Here is a 19,243-nt window from a genome sequence, read left to right on the forward strand (position 1 = left end):
TATACTGAACACGATCATTTGTCTAATGCAGGAGAAAGAACCCAGACATTTGGTACTCAAAACACACATGTGAAAATTTTCTTCTGTTTCAAAGTTTTTTCCTCAACACTTCCAAGGGAACTAATACAGCCACTGTTGAGCCTTGCTCTCCACCTGATGCAGCATAAAATTTTCTCTTATTTCTTCAATAACAAATACAGGAATGTCTTTTGCTGCAGTCAGACTATGTGTCTTCTGAGTTAGCAAGCAAACGCATTTAAAAGGTCTTAGATGTGCAATGTCCAAAATTGAAATCTGAGAGGCAGTGTTAGAATTTAAGCAAGGCAGGATCTTTAGAGACTACTCAAATGAAAGCCTAAGTGAAGCATATAAAAATTCAGTTTTTTCTATTATTCTCAACTGGACTTGACGGCAACATTCCCTGGTAAGGATGGGTAATCGGTGTTATCTCCAGGTCCAAAATATCCCAACTACTTAAAGTAGGACCCAAAAGAGGAAAAAGACAAACTTGAGTTCTGTGATCTCTAGAATTTCCTTTTTTTTTTTTTTTTTTTTGCCATTTTTCAAAAAGAAATAGTAGCTTCAGTCGTACACCACTGGTTGAAGGGGTTTTCATCCAAACGAGAAACTCTACCCCTCATCTCTAGTGGGACAGGCACCAGAGTCCCACAAGCAGCAGTTCCCACGTCCTGCAGCACACGGCATCCGACCCTGGAGTGAAGAGTAAGCTGGCACGGAGCCCCGACGCTGGGATTCAGACTAGATGGCGTTTCTCGGTGTGCCATTGTGTGCCAACGCTTTCAGGCTGGGGGCACTGGTCTGGTGACCACAGCTCCTGTGAGAAGTCACGCCCACTTCAAAAACCTCATGAATAGCTTTTCGGAAACAGTGGAAATTGTAGTCTATTAAACCTGCAGGAGAGAAAAAGAAAATCACACCTCCTGAATGTCCACTGTGAAATTACCTACTAGAAAACATGTGGTGACAGAAAAAAAAATTATTATACACTAAAAACCATATACACCCAACTGAGGAGAATTCTCTACACTGGAAACATGATAAAGCATATACCCAAATTGTTAACACTGGTTACCTAGTCTAGGACCTGAGACAGGACATGGTGGGCAGTCAATCTGAGTAATTAGGAAGGTAAATTTGCTAAAGCAGTTTACAATAAATTCTAAAGTCAAAAGAAAATATTTTTTGAAATATCAAGATTTTCGTTTTACCAGTCTTTGAGGCAGCCAATGAAGAGTTGAGGGAAATGGTAAAGCAATAGTTTGGCAAACTGCTCAGCAGAAGCCTGGAGTCTGGGAAGTGCCAGAGAGGCCCAGCAGGCAGAGCTTCAGGCAGCCTGTACCCTCCCCCACTGCCCTCTTCTGGCAGGGCAGCTTCCTCCTTATGTGTTTAATGAACTGGGCTTCCACATAAGATTTTGGTCAAACAAAGGCTTCTATTTTGTGACAGAACGACTAGTTGCCTACCAAATAACCACTTTTCCCCTTCTTCCTTAGAATCAGAATCCCAGTTTTGGCTGAGCACATTTGTGCTGAACTAAAACATTACATTTCCTAGTCTTCCTTACAGTTAGATATGGCCACATGAACGACTATGGCCACTGAGATAAGTAGAACTATGTGGGAGTTCTGTGAACTCGCAAGAGGAGGAGTATATATTCTTTCTTCCTGTTGTTCCTTATTAATATCTGGAATATGGATAAGATGGCTGGAGATCCAGGAGCCATTCTGGACCATGAAATGACCTTGAGAATAGAAGCAAGTGCTAAGAATGGCAGAGCAAGAAGAAAAACACCCATATGCTTGAGGATACCAGGAAGCTGGCTTAATTGTCCTACACTGTATACTTCTAGACTTCTTTAATATGCAACAGGCACAAACTTCCATTTTGTTTAAGGTACCATTATTTAGGCTTATCAAATAACAATCTGGGTGGCCGGGCATGGTGGCTCACACCTGTAATCCTAGCACTCTGGGAGGTTGAGGAGGGAGGATCGTTCAAGGTCAGGAGTTCAAAACCAGCCTGAGCAAAAGACAGACACTGTCTCTACTAAAAATAGAAAGAAATTAATTGGCCAACTAAAAATATGTAGAAAAAATTAGCCGAGCATGGTGGTACATGCCTGTAGTCCCAGCTACTCGGGAAGCTGAGGCAATAGGATCGCTTGAACCCAGGAGTTTGAGGTTGCTGTGAGCTAGGCCGACGCCACAGCACTGTAGCCCAGGCAAGAGAGTGAGACTCTGTCTCAAAAAAATAAAATAAAATAACAATTTGGGTTAATCAAACCTAACCCTGACTGATAAACACTGCTTGAAACTCTTAAACCTATAAATTAGATAGCAACCTCTTCAATCGTAAGAACAGCTAGCTAATCATCATATATAACCACCATCACAACATCCTGACAGATGACAAATGTGCAATTGACCATCACCTTGACCAAATAAACATCTCTGGCATCCAAGTTTCGAATCACTCAATTCACATTCAAGTAAAGTAAAATATTAAAACACACTGTGTGGCCTGCCTGAACACAGTGTGACCTTTCAACAGTTTATATTTGATTTGATGAAAGTGATTAAATACTTAATGAACAGAATGGTAGAGTACAATGTGTCAAAGGAAGTAGCAGATCTGGTCCATGCCTTCAAGGATATGCTAGCTGGGGCATAAAGCCAAAACACAAGAAACAAATCAAAACAATCTGTGTCAAATTGACTAAAACTGTGAAAGAAGTCCAAAGGAGAGAGAGCCAAGTTCAGGGCAAAACAATGAAAGCTCCAGGGATAAGAAAGAACTTTGGGGATACAGGCCAGATTTAATTAGGCAGAAAAGGGGAGCAAAATCACACGAAAACTGCAGGGAGATGGCAGTGAGAACACAGCACAGGTGAAGGACAGGAAAGAAATGGTCTGACTGGTGATAAGGGCATCAGAAAACTCGTGGTAGGAAGTATTGGGTACCAAGTGGGAATAAGCAGGTTAGAGCCAAATTAAGGTGGTGCTTCAGACTCAGAAAAAAAAACTATAAAAGTTTTTGGTCAATTCAATTACATTAAAACTGACTTCCATGCAAACTGTAAAATAAAACTGACATGGCCGGGCGCAGTGGCTCACGCCTGTAATCCTAGCTCTCTGGGAGGCCGAGACGGGTGGATTGCTCGAGGTCAGGAGTTCGAAACCAGCCTGAGCAAGAGTGAAACCTCGTCTCTACTATAAATAGAAAGAAATTAATTGGCCAACTAATATATATAGAAAAAATTAGCCGGGCATGGTGGCGCATGCCTGTAGTCCCAGCTACTCGGGAGGCTGAGGCAGGAGGATCGCTTGAGCCCAGGAGTTTGAGGTTGCTGTGAGCTAGGCTGACGCCACGGCACTCACTCTATCTAGCCTGGGCAACAAGTGAGACTCTGTCTCAAAAATAAAAAAAATAAAAAAAAATAAAATAAAACTGACAATCAAGGAAATCTGAATATTGATCAGATATTTGATATCATTAAATCACTGTTAATTTTTTGTGTTTATTAATGCTATTATTGTTATGTTCATAAAAGAACACTACCTTTTAGAGGTATCTACTGAAATTTATACAGGCAAAATGATTTCATGTCAGGGATTTTCTTCAAAATAATCCAGTAAGGAAAAGAGTATAAATATTAAATAAGATTGATATAATTTTGATAATTGTTGAATGTGGATGATAGATAAAAAGGGGTTTATTAAACTATTTTCTCTACTTTTTTATATTTTTGACAGTTTCTACAACAAAAGAGTAGAAAATAATAACCTAATAGGGAGGAGGTTATTCAGTAAAAAGACTGAATATGAATGGATGAAAGTTGAAGCAAGGATAAGGACATGGTGATTGTGCTGGTCTACTTTTGTGTACATCAGACATTTTCCATAACTAAAGTTTAAAATTTTTTTAAATTAAAATGGAGAAAAATAAAGAACTCCCAAGAATCAGTACAAAAAAGATAAAAATATGTGAACAGGTAAATTTCTGAAGTAAAAAACTACACAGCCATGAAAAGGTGCTTGCCATGAAAGACATTTACCCTAACCAATAATTAAATAAGATGAGAACCCAGTGAGACACCTTTCACATCTACCAGATTGACAACAATTACACAGTCTGACAATATCAAGCATTATCAAGGATACAAAGTGGCAAGAGTTTCCACACAGTACTACCAGGGTTGAAAGTGGTAAAGTCATTTAGCGAGAAGTTTGGTAATATCTAATAAAATTGATGTGTGTACTCTATAAATTCCACCCCTGAATGCACACCCTAAATAAATTCTCCACATATGCAAAGGCAAACTTGTTCATGAGCATTTGTTGCAGAACTATTTGCGATTTTTAAAATAATCTAAATGTCCAGCAATAAGAAAATAAATTGTGGTATATTCAATGCATAGAATACTATGTGCCAGTGAAAATGAATGAACTAGAGTTACAAATCATCAATTTAGACGAATCTCAAAAACATTGCATGAAGAGAAACAAATATGTTGTAGTAGACTACTTATATTTTGATATCATTTATACAAAGACATACAACACTCTATATTGTCTAAGGATAGATATGAAGTAAAAAAATCAATCACCCATAGGAAAAATAAAACATACAAAGGGAAGGATTTCAATTGAAAGAAATATACAGAAGACCATCAACTATATTTGTCATGTTTTAGTTCTTAAGCTCAAAGATGAATACACATGTTTTGTTTTATCCAAAAAATGTATATCTGAAATAGTTCATTAAAAATTCAGGTAGAAGAGTAGGCACTTATTGCAGTGAATAATAGAGAGCTACTCTAAACCCTTGAGTAGTTAAATAATATGATAAATTTTCTGAAAACTAATATGCCTTCAGATAAAAGATGATATATACTAAACCCTCCATATACATGTCAAATGCATAAATATTATGAAGTAGAAGATTACTACAGCACCACAGGTCTGGAAGGATGAGAACATAGATTGGAGTCACTGCCAGTAGAAATGGAAAGGAAACCCAAGAAATAGTTCCAAGAAAAAAATAAGATTTGGTGAAAGTTCAATGTAAAGGACATAGAAGAATGGAAAAAGGAGAACATGAAATCCTCTCTGTGAACTGATCTGCAAGGGCCCCTTCAGCAATAACACCAATTGCCTGACTGCAAGATATGGAAAGTTGGACAGGAGAAAAATGTCATCATGAGTGACAGAAGCAGGGTAGCCAAGAGTGTCACGAAACGGGAAATAATCATCAACCAATGATGTGCCTGATGCCCAGGATAACCATCAGATATTTAGGGAAGATGTCTCACTAAAAGTTCCAAACATGGGACTGGAACGTGAGCCCTAGTAGAGCTGGAAACGTGCATTTTTTAACCAACCACATACAGAAGATTAACTGAAGCCATGGATTGGATAAGCTGACCTGGAGAATAAATGAGCAGAAAGACTTGGCTCTGAACACTCAGGACTGAGAAAAAGAAAAACAGCCAGAAGAAATATGAGATGTGGTCAGGGAAACAAGCACATGAAATGGCCCAGAAAATTCAGCTTTAAGGAAGCAAAAAGAGAAGAAAGCTTTGAGAAAGGAGGGAATGACATGCTTCAGGTGTCTGAAGAAGCTGCAGAATAAGAAAAGGCCATGGAATGCAGCAAGAAGGTAATCTGGTAACCTCTCAAGGAACAGTTTCAGTAGACTGGTTCAGATGTAAGCCAAACTACAGGCAGGTGAACAGGCAATGAAAGAATGCGAAGTAAGAAAGGTTGGAATAAAAAACAATTTAAAATAAAAGGTCAAAAGAAGAAAGGAGAAAGTCAGGATTATATATGTAAGGGAAGGGACAGAAGTAGTTTGAGCTAATTTTTTTTTTTTAAGATAACCATTTGTCAAACACTGCAATGTTATTTTCTCTTATTTTCAAGAACCTAAGAAATTATGGCAAAGAACTTAACATAAAAACAGCTTTTTAAAATGCCATTACCTTTTCGTTCAAAGCTTTCTTCCCTAAGAATGCAGACCAGTGCCAAAAATTTAGTCACCTCCTTTAAGTAAAGGACAGTTGTATTATTCAGCTTGATAATTGCCATAGATTCCTTGTCATAAGCACTTCCACTTCCATCTTCCTTTAACCTATTTTAAAAGAAAGTACTGTTCATCACAGGTTTCCCAACTAAGCATTTTGTCACATTTAATTTGCACAATGACAAGTCTTTCCACCCTGTTTCCTAAATGTCTTTTGAGAGATAATACTAGCTTAAATATATTGGAACAGAGTGCTGTTTCAGTATAAGGTTCCTAAAATGCAGAATCCCAGAGATTCTTATTAAAAACAATAACAACAAAAACTCCATACATATCCTTTAATTAACAGATATTCAGACATTTGGAGAAAAAAGTGAAAACATGTATATATTATACCTAGGGAAATGACACCACTTCCAACATCTTGCCAGATGGGACTACTTACCCCTCAAGACTGTATTCTGTAAGCCCAACTGAGATGTCTCCTCTCTTTATTTCCCTCGGGTCACAGAGCCCTCTAGGACCTGCTATCACCTGTGAGCTCCTTCAAGGCATATTCCATATGCCAAGTCAATCACACGTTGTCTCAGAAAACATTTTTTTGCTTCCTTACAAAAGCAAGAAAATTCTTAGACTATACAAGAATATTCCTGGCTAGACACCAGTAAGAATTATGTTGAAATCAACAACTTTTTAAAGAGCTATGTGCTCTGAAAGTTTATTCTGACATACTTACTCATAAAAGTCTAAAGGTTGTCTAGCTATTGCTAGGAATTAAGAGCTGTCAAAACTGCCTTTTTAAATAAAGTATTTCCCTTCAAAAAAAAGGTGAAGAAAATAGACTAAAAAGAAAACATTAGCAATAGTTGTCTTTGGTAGTAAAATAATCCTATTTTCCTCCTATTTTCACTTTTTTATATTTCCCTTGCAGTTCTTAATAAATGGTGGTGAGAATTTTATCTTAAACTATTCTGAGCCTTACAGTTTACCTTCTCATACATTAATTTGAAAAAGATTTGCCTTCAAATAAATATTTTAAAAGATGACAGAAGTAACACTAAAAAAATTGTTAACAGTAGTTGTCTTAGTAATGGCTTTTTACTCTTTTCATTTTTCTATATTTTGCATATTTTTTTCCATGAACTGGGGGCTTACTTTTTAAACTACTCTAATCTTACAGTTTACCTTCTCACACATTAATCTGATCCTCACAACAACCCTGAAGACAGGAATTACTTCTATGGCCCTATTAAACCACTTTAAATCCTTTCTGCAACAAGCCAAAGTAAACCACATAAAGAAGAGAAATACGCCCATTTAAAAGATGTAGAAACTGAAATTCATTAAAAGTGAAGGGCTCTCCTAGCAAAGTCAGAACTCAAACTTAGGGATTTTGTTTTGTTTTGTTTTTGAGACAGAGTCTCACTCTGCTGCCCAGGCTAGAGTGCCGTGACTTTAGCCTAGCTCACAGCAACCTCAAAACCTTGGGCTCAAGCGATCCTCCTGACTCAGCCTCCCAAGTACCTGGGACTACAGGCATGCACTACCATGTCCAGCTGATTTTTTCTATATATTTTAGTTGGCCAATTAATTTCTATTTTTAGTAGAGATGGGGTCTCACTCTTGCTCAGGCTGGTTTCGAACTCCTGAGCTCAAACTATCTGCCCGCCTTGGCCTTCCAGAGTGCTAGGATTATAGGTGTTAGCCACCACGCCCGGCACAAACTTAGGGTTTTTAACTCAATTCCATGCAGTTTCCAGTATCTTTCCTAGCTAGCTAATATAAATAAAGTTGATTTGGCAAAACGGAATCATGGGGAAGTAGATGTCATTTGCTGTGAGAGTATAAAAGAAAACTACTTCCTTCTGATTGAAGAACAGGAAGTTTTTAAGTGCTATGTATTCTCAGCTTATAGTTAAATGCCCTACCTAGATCCTTTTCTGTGCCACATGGAAAGTGAGAACAAGCATTAACTCTGACAATCGGCTCCAACACAGACAACCCTGAAGATTCCCTAAGTCAGTACCCGCATGGCCAACAGCTGTAAAAAGCTATAAAGTTGACAATGTCTAACCAGTATATGAGCTTGAATCACACACTAATATGAGCAAGAAGAAAAGCACATTCTATTCAAAGTCTGGAGATTAGACAGATTTGATTTAGCTGTGATTAATAAAACTAAGAATAAAAATATGCCAATGACCTTAAAAAGCTTGCTCAGTCTTTAAACCATAGTATTTGCTTTCTACGTTTATCTGTTTTAACAGTTTTTAAGAGTACTAGGAAAATATGCTTATCTGAATCTTTGTCAAAATGTGCCAAGTTAAGACCAAGAGAACTGTACTTAGTAGCAGAATATCCTAAATGACTGCCAGTAGGGCACAATAAGGTATAATAAACTTAGAGGAAAAGTAACCTGGTTAGTCCTGAAACTATTAAGTGAAAAGCTCATAACAAATATGGGACAAAATGCATACTGTCAACAACACTTTCTCTGTGACCTAACAATATTCCATGCATTCACGCTTCCATCTTGTTTACCTAGGATGCATGGAATATAGTAGGCTTCAAATCTTCCTTTATACTAATCTGTGCGGACACAGTCTGCAAATAAAAGGAGGATATAAAATATGAAAACTGCCACTGGTGAAAAAGGAGTAAATATAAAAACTGAAAGAAATACAATCTAAGCTCGGCATGGTGCCAAGCACCTATAGTCCTAGCTACTTGGGAGGCCGAGGTGGGAGGATCATTTGAGCTGAGGAGTTCGAGTGCAACCTCGGCAACATAGCATCTTTTTTTTTAATTAAAAGAAATGCCATGTATTATATATACTATGGAATCCTAATAGTTGCAAAGTGAGCCGTACAGAGTTTGAAAGCTACTTCAATCATTAAACTACAATTGTTAGAGTTATATGTGGTCCCCATTCAAAAAAATGTAAATCAAAAGTCAAATAAGAAGAAATTCAACTATAATAAAGCACATCAAATTAAAAGCACAGATTGTATTAAGAATAGTGATATAATGGACTTTTTAATAATGAATATAATGTATTTTATATTGAAAATATATTTTATAACTAAATTTGATTCATATTATTAAAATGTTTTACAGAATTTTGATTTGTTTTAAATAAAAAGCAAATGTTCTACTTATCCATTTTTAAAATTAGGAATAACAAACATGAAACTTTATGAATAACATAATAAACCAACAAGATCTCATTTTCGTTATGGAAAGAATTAAAACAAAGAACAGCATGTAATCACAAGTGAAAGGAATAGAACGAAAGACAGGAATAGGCAGTAAAAACAGGTTGGACAAATGCACTTTCCTACACAGAGGCAGCTGAAGAAAGACACTGACAAATGAGACAGACCAAGGTGAAGGGAGGTCAGAGGGGAAAGAGAAGTCCGGACTGGCTGGAGCAGAGAGGAGGAACAGCCAGAGTACACAGGTATTAGAAAGCAAAGGTAATGTTAAAGCATCTGAAAGCAGCTTGGGAGTTCTGATGTTAATATACTAGGGGAATCAGGGATGTTAGAGGGTACAGAGAATGTTACTGGCTTTTGAAATGCTAGTAATTCTCCAAAGTTTTCACTAGTGCTCTGGCCTATTCTACAAAATCACTTGTTTGCTGGCCTCTATAAATTTCTATATAGGGTTTGGTGAATTTATATAAAGAAGAACTCATGTTTTAGAAATTTATTTTGGAAACTTAGAAGTATGGGTCAAATTTTTATATGTTTAAGTCCTTCTACTTAATACCCAAAATTCTAATTACCTTGTTTCTTTGCTCTCTGAAAGATTAAGAATCTCTTATTCCATAAAGCCTGCAGTTAAATTAGGAACCAAAACTTACTTTATTATTCAGACCATTTTAAATCAATGAGTCTAGTTTTTCAGTCTAGCTAAGTCCCAGCAGTGAGAAGACACAGTGCAAACTTCCCAAATAACAGGAAAGAAACTTTGAGTGATAAGTCAGTCCAGTGCTAGTCATACTTTCCAATTTTCTTAGCCATCCTCTCTGAAGAAGAAAGATCCAGCAGCCCACTTACAGGGAAATCATGCTCCAAGATGAAGCACTAGAGTGAGAACAATCCGACTTCATATGGTATTTGCCAAAGGCTTCAGAAATTAACCTCCTAGACAAATCAAGCTGGTAGTTCTCTACCTGTCTGCGATCTTACAGAAACATGTATATAACTTACCCATATATACAAGACACGTCAATCACAACATCAATCATGTCACAGCAAAGTTCATAAGACTGCATATCCACAGGGGAACTGTCTGTTGCAATGTAGATTTTGCTGACAACATCAAACAGAAAAGCTTTTTCAATACCTGAATTCTTGGAAAAACAAAATTGGGTAAGTATTCAGTTTTTTTTAAGAATTACAATTTGCAACTTATCAAAGATCTTGAATTACTGAATAACATACAAGGTCATTTTTAATTATACAACCCAATAACAAAAAACAAATAGTACTGGGTTGAAAGACACTTCTATTAACCAAAGAATAAAAGTGGAATTATTTCTCTGCTCTTTCAAACATTTCTCTTCTGCTTTACTTGAATGAATTATTTTCTAAGACATCACCAAAAGTCTATCAAAAAAATTCTCCAAAAATCAAGCTATCCTACATTTTCAATAATCCTCTCTATTATTATCAACCTTTGATTTCAATAACCTTGCTACCAAAAAGGCTTTATGTTGCAATTAGCAAAACATAAAAGAATTACAGCTTAACATCAACATCTAGCACAATTCAAAAGCCCAAGAGTCAAAGTGGGAATCACCACACATGGAATCCTCTCAAAGTAACGTTTGGAAAATATAATAGCTAAATGCTAAATTTATTGGAGGGCTACCCTTTTTTATTAAGCTGAATCTTTAAAATGTAAAATATAAGATTTTACATACTAAGATTACATACTAAAATGTAAGATTTTACATACTAAGATGCCAAGATTACATACTAAAATAAAAGATTTCACATACTAAGATTTAAGTTAGCAAGAAAAGGAAAAGACCCAATTTTTCAATGTGACCTCCAATAAGGCAGAGATTAAACTGACTCACATTTCCAAAACCCAGTCTTTTCCAGCTACTATTCTTCCTTCAGAAAACAGGTATCATGAAGATGTTTTTAAATAAGCAAGCACAAGAAAATTTTTCATCAGTTCATTTTAAACACAAAAATGGTGAGTGCTAAGAAAATAATTCAGAAAATAGCAGTTCAAGCCATATCTTATGTTCTTATTTATTTTACATGTTAAATAAGTCATTCATTGGTCTTTAACCTTGATTCAGACTAATTCAAGCCATTTAATGGAGAATTTTAAAACAAGTACATTTAACAAAAATGGAAACAGAAACTATAGTAAATTATATGAGCCACTTACTGATATAAAGATATTTAATAGGTTTTCCAAGGTTGGCAGTTGTGGGATAAGTTTCTGTACCACCTTACTAAAGGCTTCAAATATTGAATGGTCATAGATACTAGTCAAATAAAAGCTGAAAAACACAACACAGACTGATTAATTTGAGAAACACCTTAGGTTGACAACTATCATAATACATAAAATTATAACATTTGATTCCAGTAAATTCAAAACCATGCCCATCATTCAAGATGACAAATGCAGTGTCCCACCTGGCTTGTGGCTATACACCTCTTTACTGCATTTACACAGAGGGCAATTGAAGTAGTACCCAGGAAAGCATTTTCAGATGCTGAAACTTGAATATTCACCTAAGTCTTTGTAGTCTGATCCAAAAAGCTTGGCTTTTTTAAGCACAAAAAACAAGATTAAAAACCAAAAGAAAGGCCGAGCACAGTGGCTCATGCCTGTAATCCTGGCACTCTGGGAGGCTGAGGCAGGCAGATCACTCTAGGTCAGGAGTTCGAAACCAGCCTGAGCAAAAGCCAGACCCCATCTCTACTAAAAAATAGAAATTAATTGACCAACTAAAAATATATAGAAAAAATTAGCCGGGCATGGTGGCGCATGTCTGTAGTCCCAGCTACTCGGGAGGCTGAGGCAGTAGGATCACTTGAGCCCAGGAGTTTGAGGTTGCTGTGAGCTAGGCTGACGCCAGGGCACTCACTCTAGCCTGGGCAAAAAATTGAGACTCTGTCTCAAAAAACAAACAAACAAACAAAAAAACCCAAAAGAAAGCTAGAAGAGATATGTGACATTTATTAAATAAGAATATAACTCGGGTTTCTTCTACAGTGACACCTCTTAGCCAAGCACATTAGCATGTGCCTACAGTCCAAGCCACCTGGGAGGCTGAGGTAAGAGGATCACGTGAACCCAGGAGTTCAAGGCTATAGCGAACTACAACTGTGCCTGTGAATACCTACTACACTCCAGCCTGGGCAACATAGCAAGACCCACCTATAAAAAAATTTTTAATATCACATCCTCAAAAGTTCTTTCTTAACTACCCTACCTAAAATAGTGTTCCTATACCTAATTCTACCCTTTTCCCCTAATTTGTTTTCATAGCCATTGATAAGTACTTAAAATTACACTATACATTTATTTATAGATGCTTTTGAGCTGTGTCATTACAGAATTTAAGTCCATAAGGAAAAAGACTGTGTCAGTCTGGCTCACAGCTGCGAGCCCACTGCCCTGAGCAGTGCTCATAAGTATTTGCTGAATAAACAAATGAATACAACTGGTGTTTACAATTTACATAAAAAGCATACTAAGTTAGGGGTCATCCAGAGAATGAAACAAGAGTCAGGAGGCCTAAAAGGATATACAGTGGGGAAGTAACGTATGTAGATTCAACATAACACATACCTGAGCAAGAGAGAGAGAAGCAGGCCTTTAACAATTTAAACTCTGTAGACAATTCTACCTGCTTCTTCACTCAGGGCATATACTCTTCATTATACAGTTGCATCCACAATACATTTATATGCATATGTGACAAAGTCAGAGACAAAGAACGGTATATATACCACTTTATAGGTAATTTAAAGATATTTTTAGGGGGCCACCAAGGGTGTGCAGGAAAATAAACATATAAATAAAATTTTTAAAAAAGATACTTTCGAGGAGCTGACCTAAGAACTCAACCCTGTGTGAGAAAGGGCTCTACTCTAGATGTGAAAGCACTGGAACAGACAAGGCCAAGATGATCCTGCAGGTACAAGAAGAAAGGAATATTTCAGTGTCTCCTTTAGGCAAAAAGGTTAGCAAAGCGAGATAGTCCTGCAGGGCCTGTGGGGCTCGGAGGTAGATGGGACAGGGACAATCAGCAAGGACAGGGCATTTTAGTAAGGTGAGTTTCTAGAAACAAGAAATCAAATGGACCCTCATGCACAGGACTGCTAGTACTAAATAAAAGTTAAATGCCAAATTCTACTGACATTACCAAGGACCAGGGCCCTATAGGTACTGGGGAAAGGGAGGTCATGAGCCACTGGGGTGAGATATCCTAGAAAGGGACACAGACATAAAATAAAGAGAATCAGAAGGATCCCCATGGGTACTGGGGAACACAGGACAAACATGGTTTAAAATCCAGGTAAAAACTATTAATAATAGATTCTAAAAAAATTAGATGGAGGAATTTTATGGGAAGGTATTTTCTCTTATAGACATTGCTGAATTTTTATCTTTTTGAGCATGAATTACTTATAAATTTTTAAAAATTTAATCCAGGCAAAGTAGAGGTCAATAAGACTTTTCTACACGATTTTCTAGAAGAATACCTGAAAGATCTTGGAGACTGAAGCCCAGGGAATATCAGAGATAAAGATGAGGGTTGGCTTGAGCCTATAGGGGAAGTCCCTGTAACAGATCAGGGACAGGGAAATGACTACGCTGTGTCTCTCCCCGGCTACCTCTTTAAATTGCTTATATCACCAAGACAACGTTTTCTTAGTTATTTTAAATATGCTCATTTCTACCTATATCACAAAAAACATAAGATGTAGAAAAATATTCTTCATAGACTTTCAGAATACAAATACACAAATCAATCCTATCCAATAGCTATTCTCTAATAACTTAACAAAATTTAATTATAAACCAGCAGTCCTTTAAACTTAATAGCAGCCTTATGCAAATTTATAGGATAAACCCACCTAACCCACACTTGAGTTTCATGAAAGTATAAAGTGTTTTAAAACTTAAGACACATCAGAGGCCGGGCACGGTGGCTCACGCCTGTAATCCTAGCACTCTGGGAGGCCAAGGCAGGTGGATCGTTTGAGCTCATGAGTTCGAGACCAGCCTGAGCAAGAACATGACTCTGTCTCTACTAAAAATAGCAAGAAATTAGCTTGACAACTAAAAAATATATTAAAAAAATTAGCCAGGCATAGTGGTGCATGCCTGTAGTCCCAGACACTTGGGAGGCTAAGGCAGGAGGATCACTTGAGCCCAGGGGTTTTGAGGTTGCTGTGAACTAGGCTGACGCCACAGTACTCTAGCCCAGGCAACAGAGACTCTGTCTCAAAAAAAAATAAGATACATCAGAGACAGTCCAAACATATCTTCTTTAAAAGGCTCTTCTCCTTACTGAGAAAGATACTGTAAAGACTCAACCTAATGATTTTTATAAATGTGACGGGAGATTCTTTGCACTGAGGCAAGTGGGGAAAAATAATGAAACCAACAGTGGGGAGTCCCAAAGCAGATTTAGGCCATGAGGAAACAGCCTGACTCCAGTCTCTTGAGATGAACTTGGAAAAGCACCAATGGAAACACTTCACATGACTTCAATCTCCAGGAAAATGCAAAAAGTGGGTAAAGTAACTTCTCAATAACAACAGGCTCCCAAAACAGGTTGGCATTCAACAAAGAAGAGATCAAAAACATTACAGATTTGGGAAAGAACATACCTGTAAGAGATAGCTACAGTGTTTGTAATGACAGAGATGGGAATACATTTATACATCGTTCAGGGCTCTCATATCAAATACATATGTTGTTACCTAAGATGGAGTTTTTCTAGCCCAGCATCTGCAAGGTCATCATTGGCCCTTTGATGAATGTCCCTCTGTGTTTCTATTTTGTGATCATCAGACAGACCATCAACTTTGTGAATAAAAACCTCAAAATTCATGTCTGGGTTAACTTTGTAGGCTTTAGAAACAGTAATGTGAAGTCTTGTTAAAGCCTCCATGTAGTCATCCTGTAAGTCAGAACAAAATATTTTTTTAAAAGAAATCTTATAAAGGTCAAGTAACGAGCTAAGAAAGCCTCAAACCACCTATTTCCCAAACACAGAAAATATGTTATCCTCATTATTCACAAATATTCAAACATTCAAATATATTAACTTATACCACTAAATAGCTCTTCAATTTCTCAAGTTTAAAAAATTCAATTACCAAGTTAATGCTTATAATTTTTAATACTGACAATATAAAGAAAAAAAAAAGGAAACGGACATTTCTTCCCAATAGATTTTTTTTAAGTAATCCCAGCTCTGCCATTTATTAGGTGTGTGTGACTTTGACCAAGTTGCTTAAACTCCATGATCTCAGTTTACTCATCTATAAAATACGAATTACAATATATACCTCACAATACTGTGAAGGCTAAATTAAATTAGATCATGTATGTGAAAGCACCCACTATATAGAGCCTGTCACTCAGAAAGCATTCCTAACTAATGCTTAAGCTTATAAAAATTAAGCTTCTTAAGGACAGGGACACGTTCCATTCATCTGACTATCTGCCACATGTTAGGTCCTCAAAAATGCTTGCTGGGATAAACTCAATTTAGGCAATTAAGGAAACCACTCACTCTAATATCTGCTGACTCTAATTCTCACATTTTTACATTATAGGATGGGATCTTTTGAGTGAGTGATGTCACTATTGTTATAGTTATTAAGGTACAACAATATCTACTATTAACCAATAAAAGTGGAAAGCCAGTGTTAACTGTTCATTAACTAGGACTCAAAAATGTAAATGACATCTCCTAATCATCTGAAATTCTGTACTTAGACAAAGACATACCTGCTCCCAAAGCACCTATGCAAATGCAGTTCTTATACTATTAGGGAATCTACTGTCAAAGAAAAAAGCTGCAAGCACATGACAAAGAAAATAAACAACTTTCCTTTGTTTCTACACCTTTTTGCCACTAGGGAAGAAAAGTAAACATAATTATTTGTGACTACCTGTGCATCAATGACATATATCAATGCTCCTGTTCCCCTGAAGATCATCTCATAGTCAAATGTTGGGTCAAAAAAGTCCATTTGCCCAGGGAAATCCCATATCTGGAAATTTACAAAGGAACTATTGGAAATATCGTCTTTATAAATCTTGTTGGTACTTTCCAAAAAGAGGGTCTCATTGGGTGACATCTTATGAAACACCACCTGTTAAAAGAAACAAGACAACTTTATGACTATTCAACTTCAGGATTTAAATTCAAAATTCCACCCTGGTTTAACATAAAAATTTGATCCCATAGCAAAAATGTTTTTAAAGGTAAAAACCAAATGGTGAATCCATTGCTAGTCACTATCCTCTTATTTCTCACAAAAGACAACATCAAATTAATTTCCATTTAATCTTTCGGCTAAAACTTTTCTGCTATGTTCCCGGCACCATAGTCAAACTAGTCAGTACTAGTCATAACACTATCTCTCAACTCCATTGGTGTTTGTTGTTGTTGTTGTTGTTGTTTTTTCCTTTTTTAGGGGGATAGTTAAACTGTATTAATTCTGCCAAAATCTGCTTTAAGATTATGGAAGCTTTATAGGTAAAGCTTAAGATATTTTGTTGATTCAAAAATTACTCAAGTGTCTACCTCAGGCTCTGTGGAATAATAAAAAAGAAAAAAAGAAACAGACTGGATCCTACCCTCACTGATTTTGCAGTCTTGTGGAAGAAATAAAACAAGGACAAATAACTATGCCAAACAGAAGAGAAAATGTCCACAGGGGTGCCTATGGGAGTTAACAGGGAAGAAGGTCGCTCCCATGAGAAAAGAAATGGTAAAGACAATTGTTAAGGATCACAATAATCAGAACCCATACAATCCTAACATAAAACTAACTTACTTTCTACAAGAGAAAAATGAACAGTTACTCCCAAGTTTCTGTCAGTAACAGGTGAAAAGAGTTAGAATCAACTTGTAAAAACCCACCATAAACATACCCAACTTTTGCTGTAGAGATGAAAAGGTAAATAAAACACAGTAATTAAATCCAGAAGAAGGCTACTCTTTAAAAACATCACATCTACAAAATATCACAGATTTTGGGTAGACCTTTGTCACAGAGTGGAAAGAGGGAAAGCCTAAGTGTCTGGTGATAATAGTTTATTACCAGCTCACTCTGTGTATAATGGAGGAAGTCAACCTTGCCTCTATTTCCCCATACTATAAAGTATGCAGCCCTCCATACATGACACACCAAAAGTGAAAACAAATGGACTGATGGAGGTCTGCAAAACTTTCTCAAAGTCTCAGATTTTTGTAACCACAGACCTACAGGGAGAATATTACCAGTAATTGCACTCACTAGGCCACAAGAACTGAAATAGGGGCAATATTAGTACACAATCCCCAATAATGTTATGGTGAAGTTTCCTTTATACTGGTAACAAGAGCAAGCATTAGAATGCCCAGTGCCTTAGTCACAACTCTTTCGGACGCTGCTCCCTGGGGCTGGGCTGGGAATCCCTGCAAACTCAGGTCACCAGAAGTAAGAGAAACAAAATTTAAAAAGGTATTGCTTTGTGCACAGGACTAAAAAAAATAAAAATAAATAAAAAAAAATTTAAAAAGGGGGCAGGGAAGGGAGTCCACGAAGTTCTCCAAGTGAGAACTGCAGAGTAGTCTCAGTTTCGTAAATGACACAGGGGCTGGGTCCCAGGGGGCGGAGGTCTTGGGCGGTGCCAGCCGATACCTGCCTCCCTCCAGCGACCCACCCGGCCTCAGCTGACTTGGGCGTGGACGCAGAGGTCAGGGTCCTGGCGCGAGCTGCGCCTGTGGCGCTGCGCTCGCAAGAGTAGAAGAGAAAGTGCAGTGGGACGGAGCTCGAGGCCAGCGCCGGCCACCGCCCTCCTGGGACCTCCCCGCCGCGGCCACCTGAGCCCCCGTGGAGAGGAGGGATGGGGGAGGGGCGGGAGGGGCCGGCGCGGCCGCGCTCACCTTCTGGATGGAGGACTTGCCGCTGCGCCGGAGCCCCATGAGCAGAATCCTCGGCTTGGAGCTGTCAGCGCCCCCCGGGCCACAGCCCCCGCCGGCCCCCGCCCCAACCCCGCCGCCCGCCGCTGCTGCCTCCTCTTCCTCCTCCTCCACGCCGTAGCCGAAGTCCTTTGGAAACGAATCGGCCGCGCCGTAACTGCCGGCGAGGGGCGTCTCCTCCGCCCCGTACTGCAGGGACATGGTGCTGGAGCCGCCGCCGCCCGCACCCTGACAGGCCAGGCCAGGCCTAGCCAGGCCGCCGCCTCCCCACTCCGCCGCCGCCGCCGCCGCCGTGCGGCCCACCCCACAGCCCGACTCTCATAGGCCCGGAGCCGAGCCCCAGCGCTTCATTGGCCGCCCGAGCTGCCACTCGGGAGCAGCAGGGTAGGTGGTGCCCCGTCACGTGCCGGAATCACCTGACTCGCAGCCGCGGAGGGGGGAGGAGGAATCACGAGGAGGGCGGCCCGGCCGCGCCTCTCGCCCGGGCTCCCGGCCCTCGGCCCTCCGCCCCAGCCCGCACGCGCCTCGGTCCTGCCCAGCACGCAAAGTGCTTCTCACTGCTCCCCTGCCTTCTTCCAGGCTCCCTACAGCACAGAAATGGAAGGTGCTTTCTGGGCATCTGGGGGAAGAATTGTTTTCCTCCTACAGTTGTACTCGTCCAATCAGTATTTACTGATGCCTACGATGTCCTGGGTACTTACCAAGGGGAACAAAACCGGAACCGACTCGAATCCTGACTGCCCTCAAGTTGCTCGAAGATTAACTTCTGCGTAAGTAGCCTCGGTACGAGATATTATATGGGGAAGATCATAGGCACAGAGAAATAATGCTCAGGAGTTGGGAGGATGAGAAAATCTACAAACAGATCTAGATGGATGGGTATGGTTGGGATGTACAAAGGTATGGAGGAACCAGCCAGCCAGACAGGGGAAAGCCTCAGCCAAGGCAGAGTCATGGGTCAGTGTTAGTTCTCGTAGGTAGCTGGACGCTGATAGGAAAGCAGATGCA

General features: G+C 38.8%; 1 protein-coding gene across 1 annotated transcript; it reads right to left on the reverse strand.

Annotated features, from left to right (window-relative positions):
- Positions 1-530: 530 nt before the first annotated feature.
- On the reverse strand, positions 531-18,549 carry RRAGC (Ras related GTP binding C). Its single transcript, XM_012779898.3, has 7 exons — positions 18,200-18,549; positions 16,215-16,418; positions 15,015-15,214; positions 11,455-11,569; positions 10,257-10,399; positions 6,002-6,150; positions 531-911 (listed from the first exon to the last, which is right to left on the reverse strand). The coding sequence occupies exons 1-7, from the start codon at positions 18,434-18,436 to the stop codon at positions 760-762; spliced, it is 1,200 nt and encodes a 399-aa protein (XP_012635352.1). The 5' UTR covers positions 18,437-18,549; the 3' UTR covers positions 531-759.
- Between the last annotated feature and the right edge of the window lie 694 nt (positions 18,550-19,243).

Source organism: Microcebus murinus, chromosome 2 (assembly GCF_040939455.1).
Source record: "Microcebus murinus isolate Inina chromosome 2, M.murinus_Inina_mat1.0, whole genome shotgun sequence".
NCBI classification, from domain to species: domain Eukaryota; kingdom Metazoa; phylum Chordata; class Mammalia; order Primates; family Cheirogaleidae; genus Microcebus; species Microcebus murinus.

What these genes read in the sequence shown, in the direction of transcription:
- RRAGC (XM_012779898.3), bottom strand. Translation starts at nt 18,436, where the DNA reads ATGTCCCTGCAGTACGGGGCGGAGGAGACGCCCCTCGCCGGCAGTTAC. An exon ending in GCAAGTCCTCCATCCAGAAG is followed by an intron (nt 16,419 to 18,199) that starts GTGAGCGCGGCC and finishes TTCTTTTAACAG; the next exon opens with GTGGTGTTTCATAAGATGTC. An exon ending in TATATGTCATTGATGCACAG is followed by an intron (nt 15,215 to 16,214) that starts GTAGTCACAAAT and finishes TCTGACTTACAG; the next exon opens with GATGACTACATGGAGGCTTT.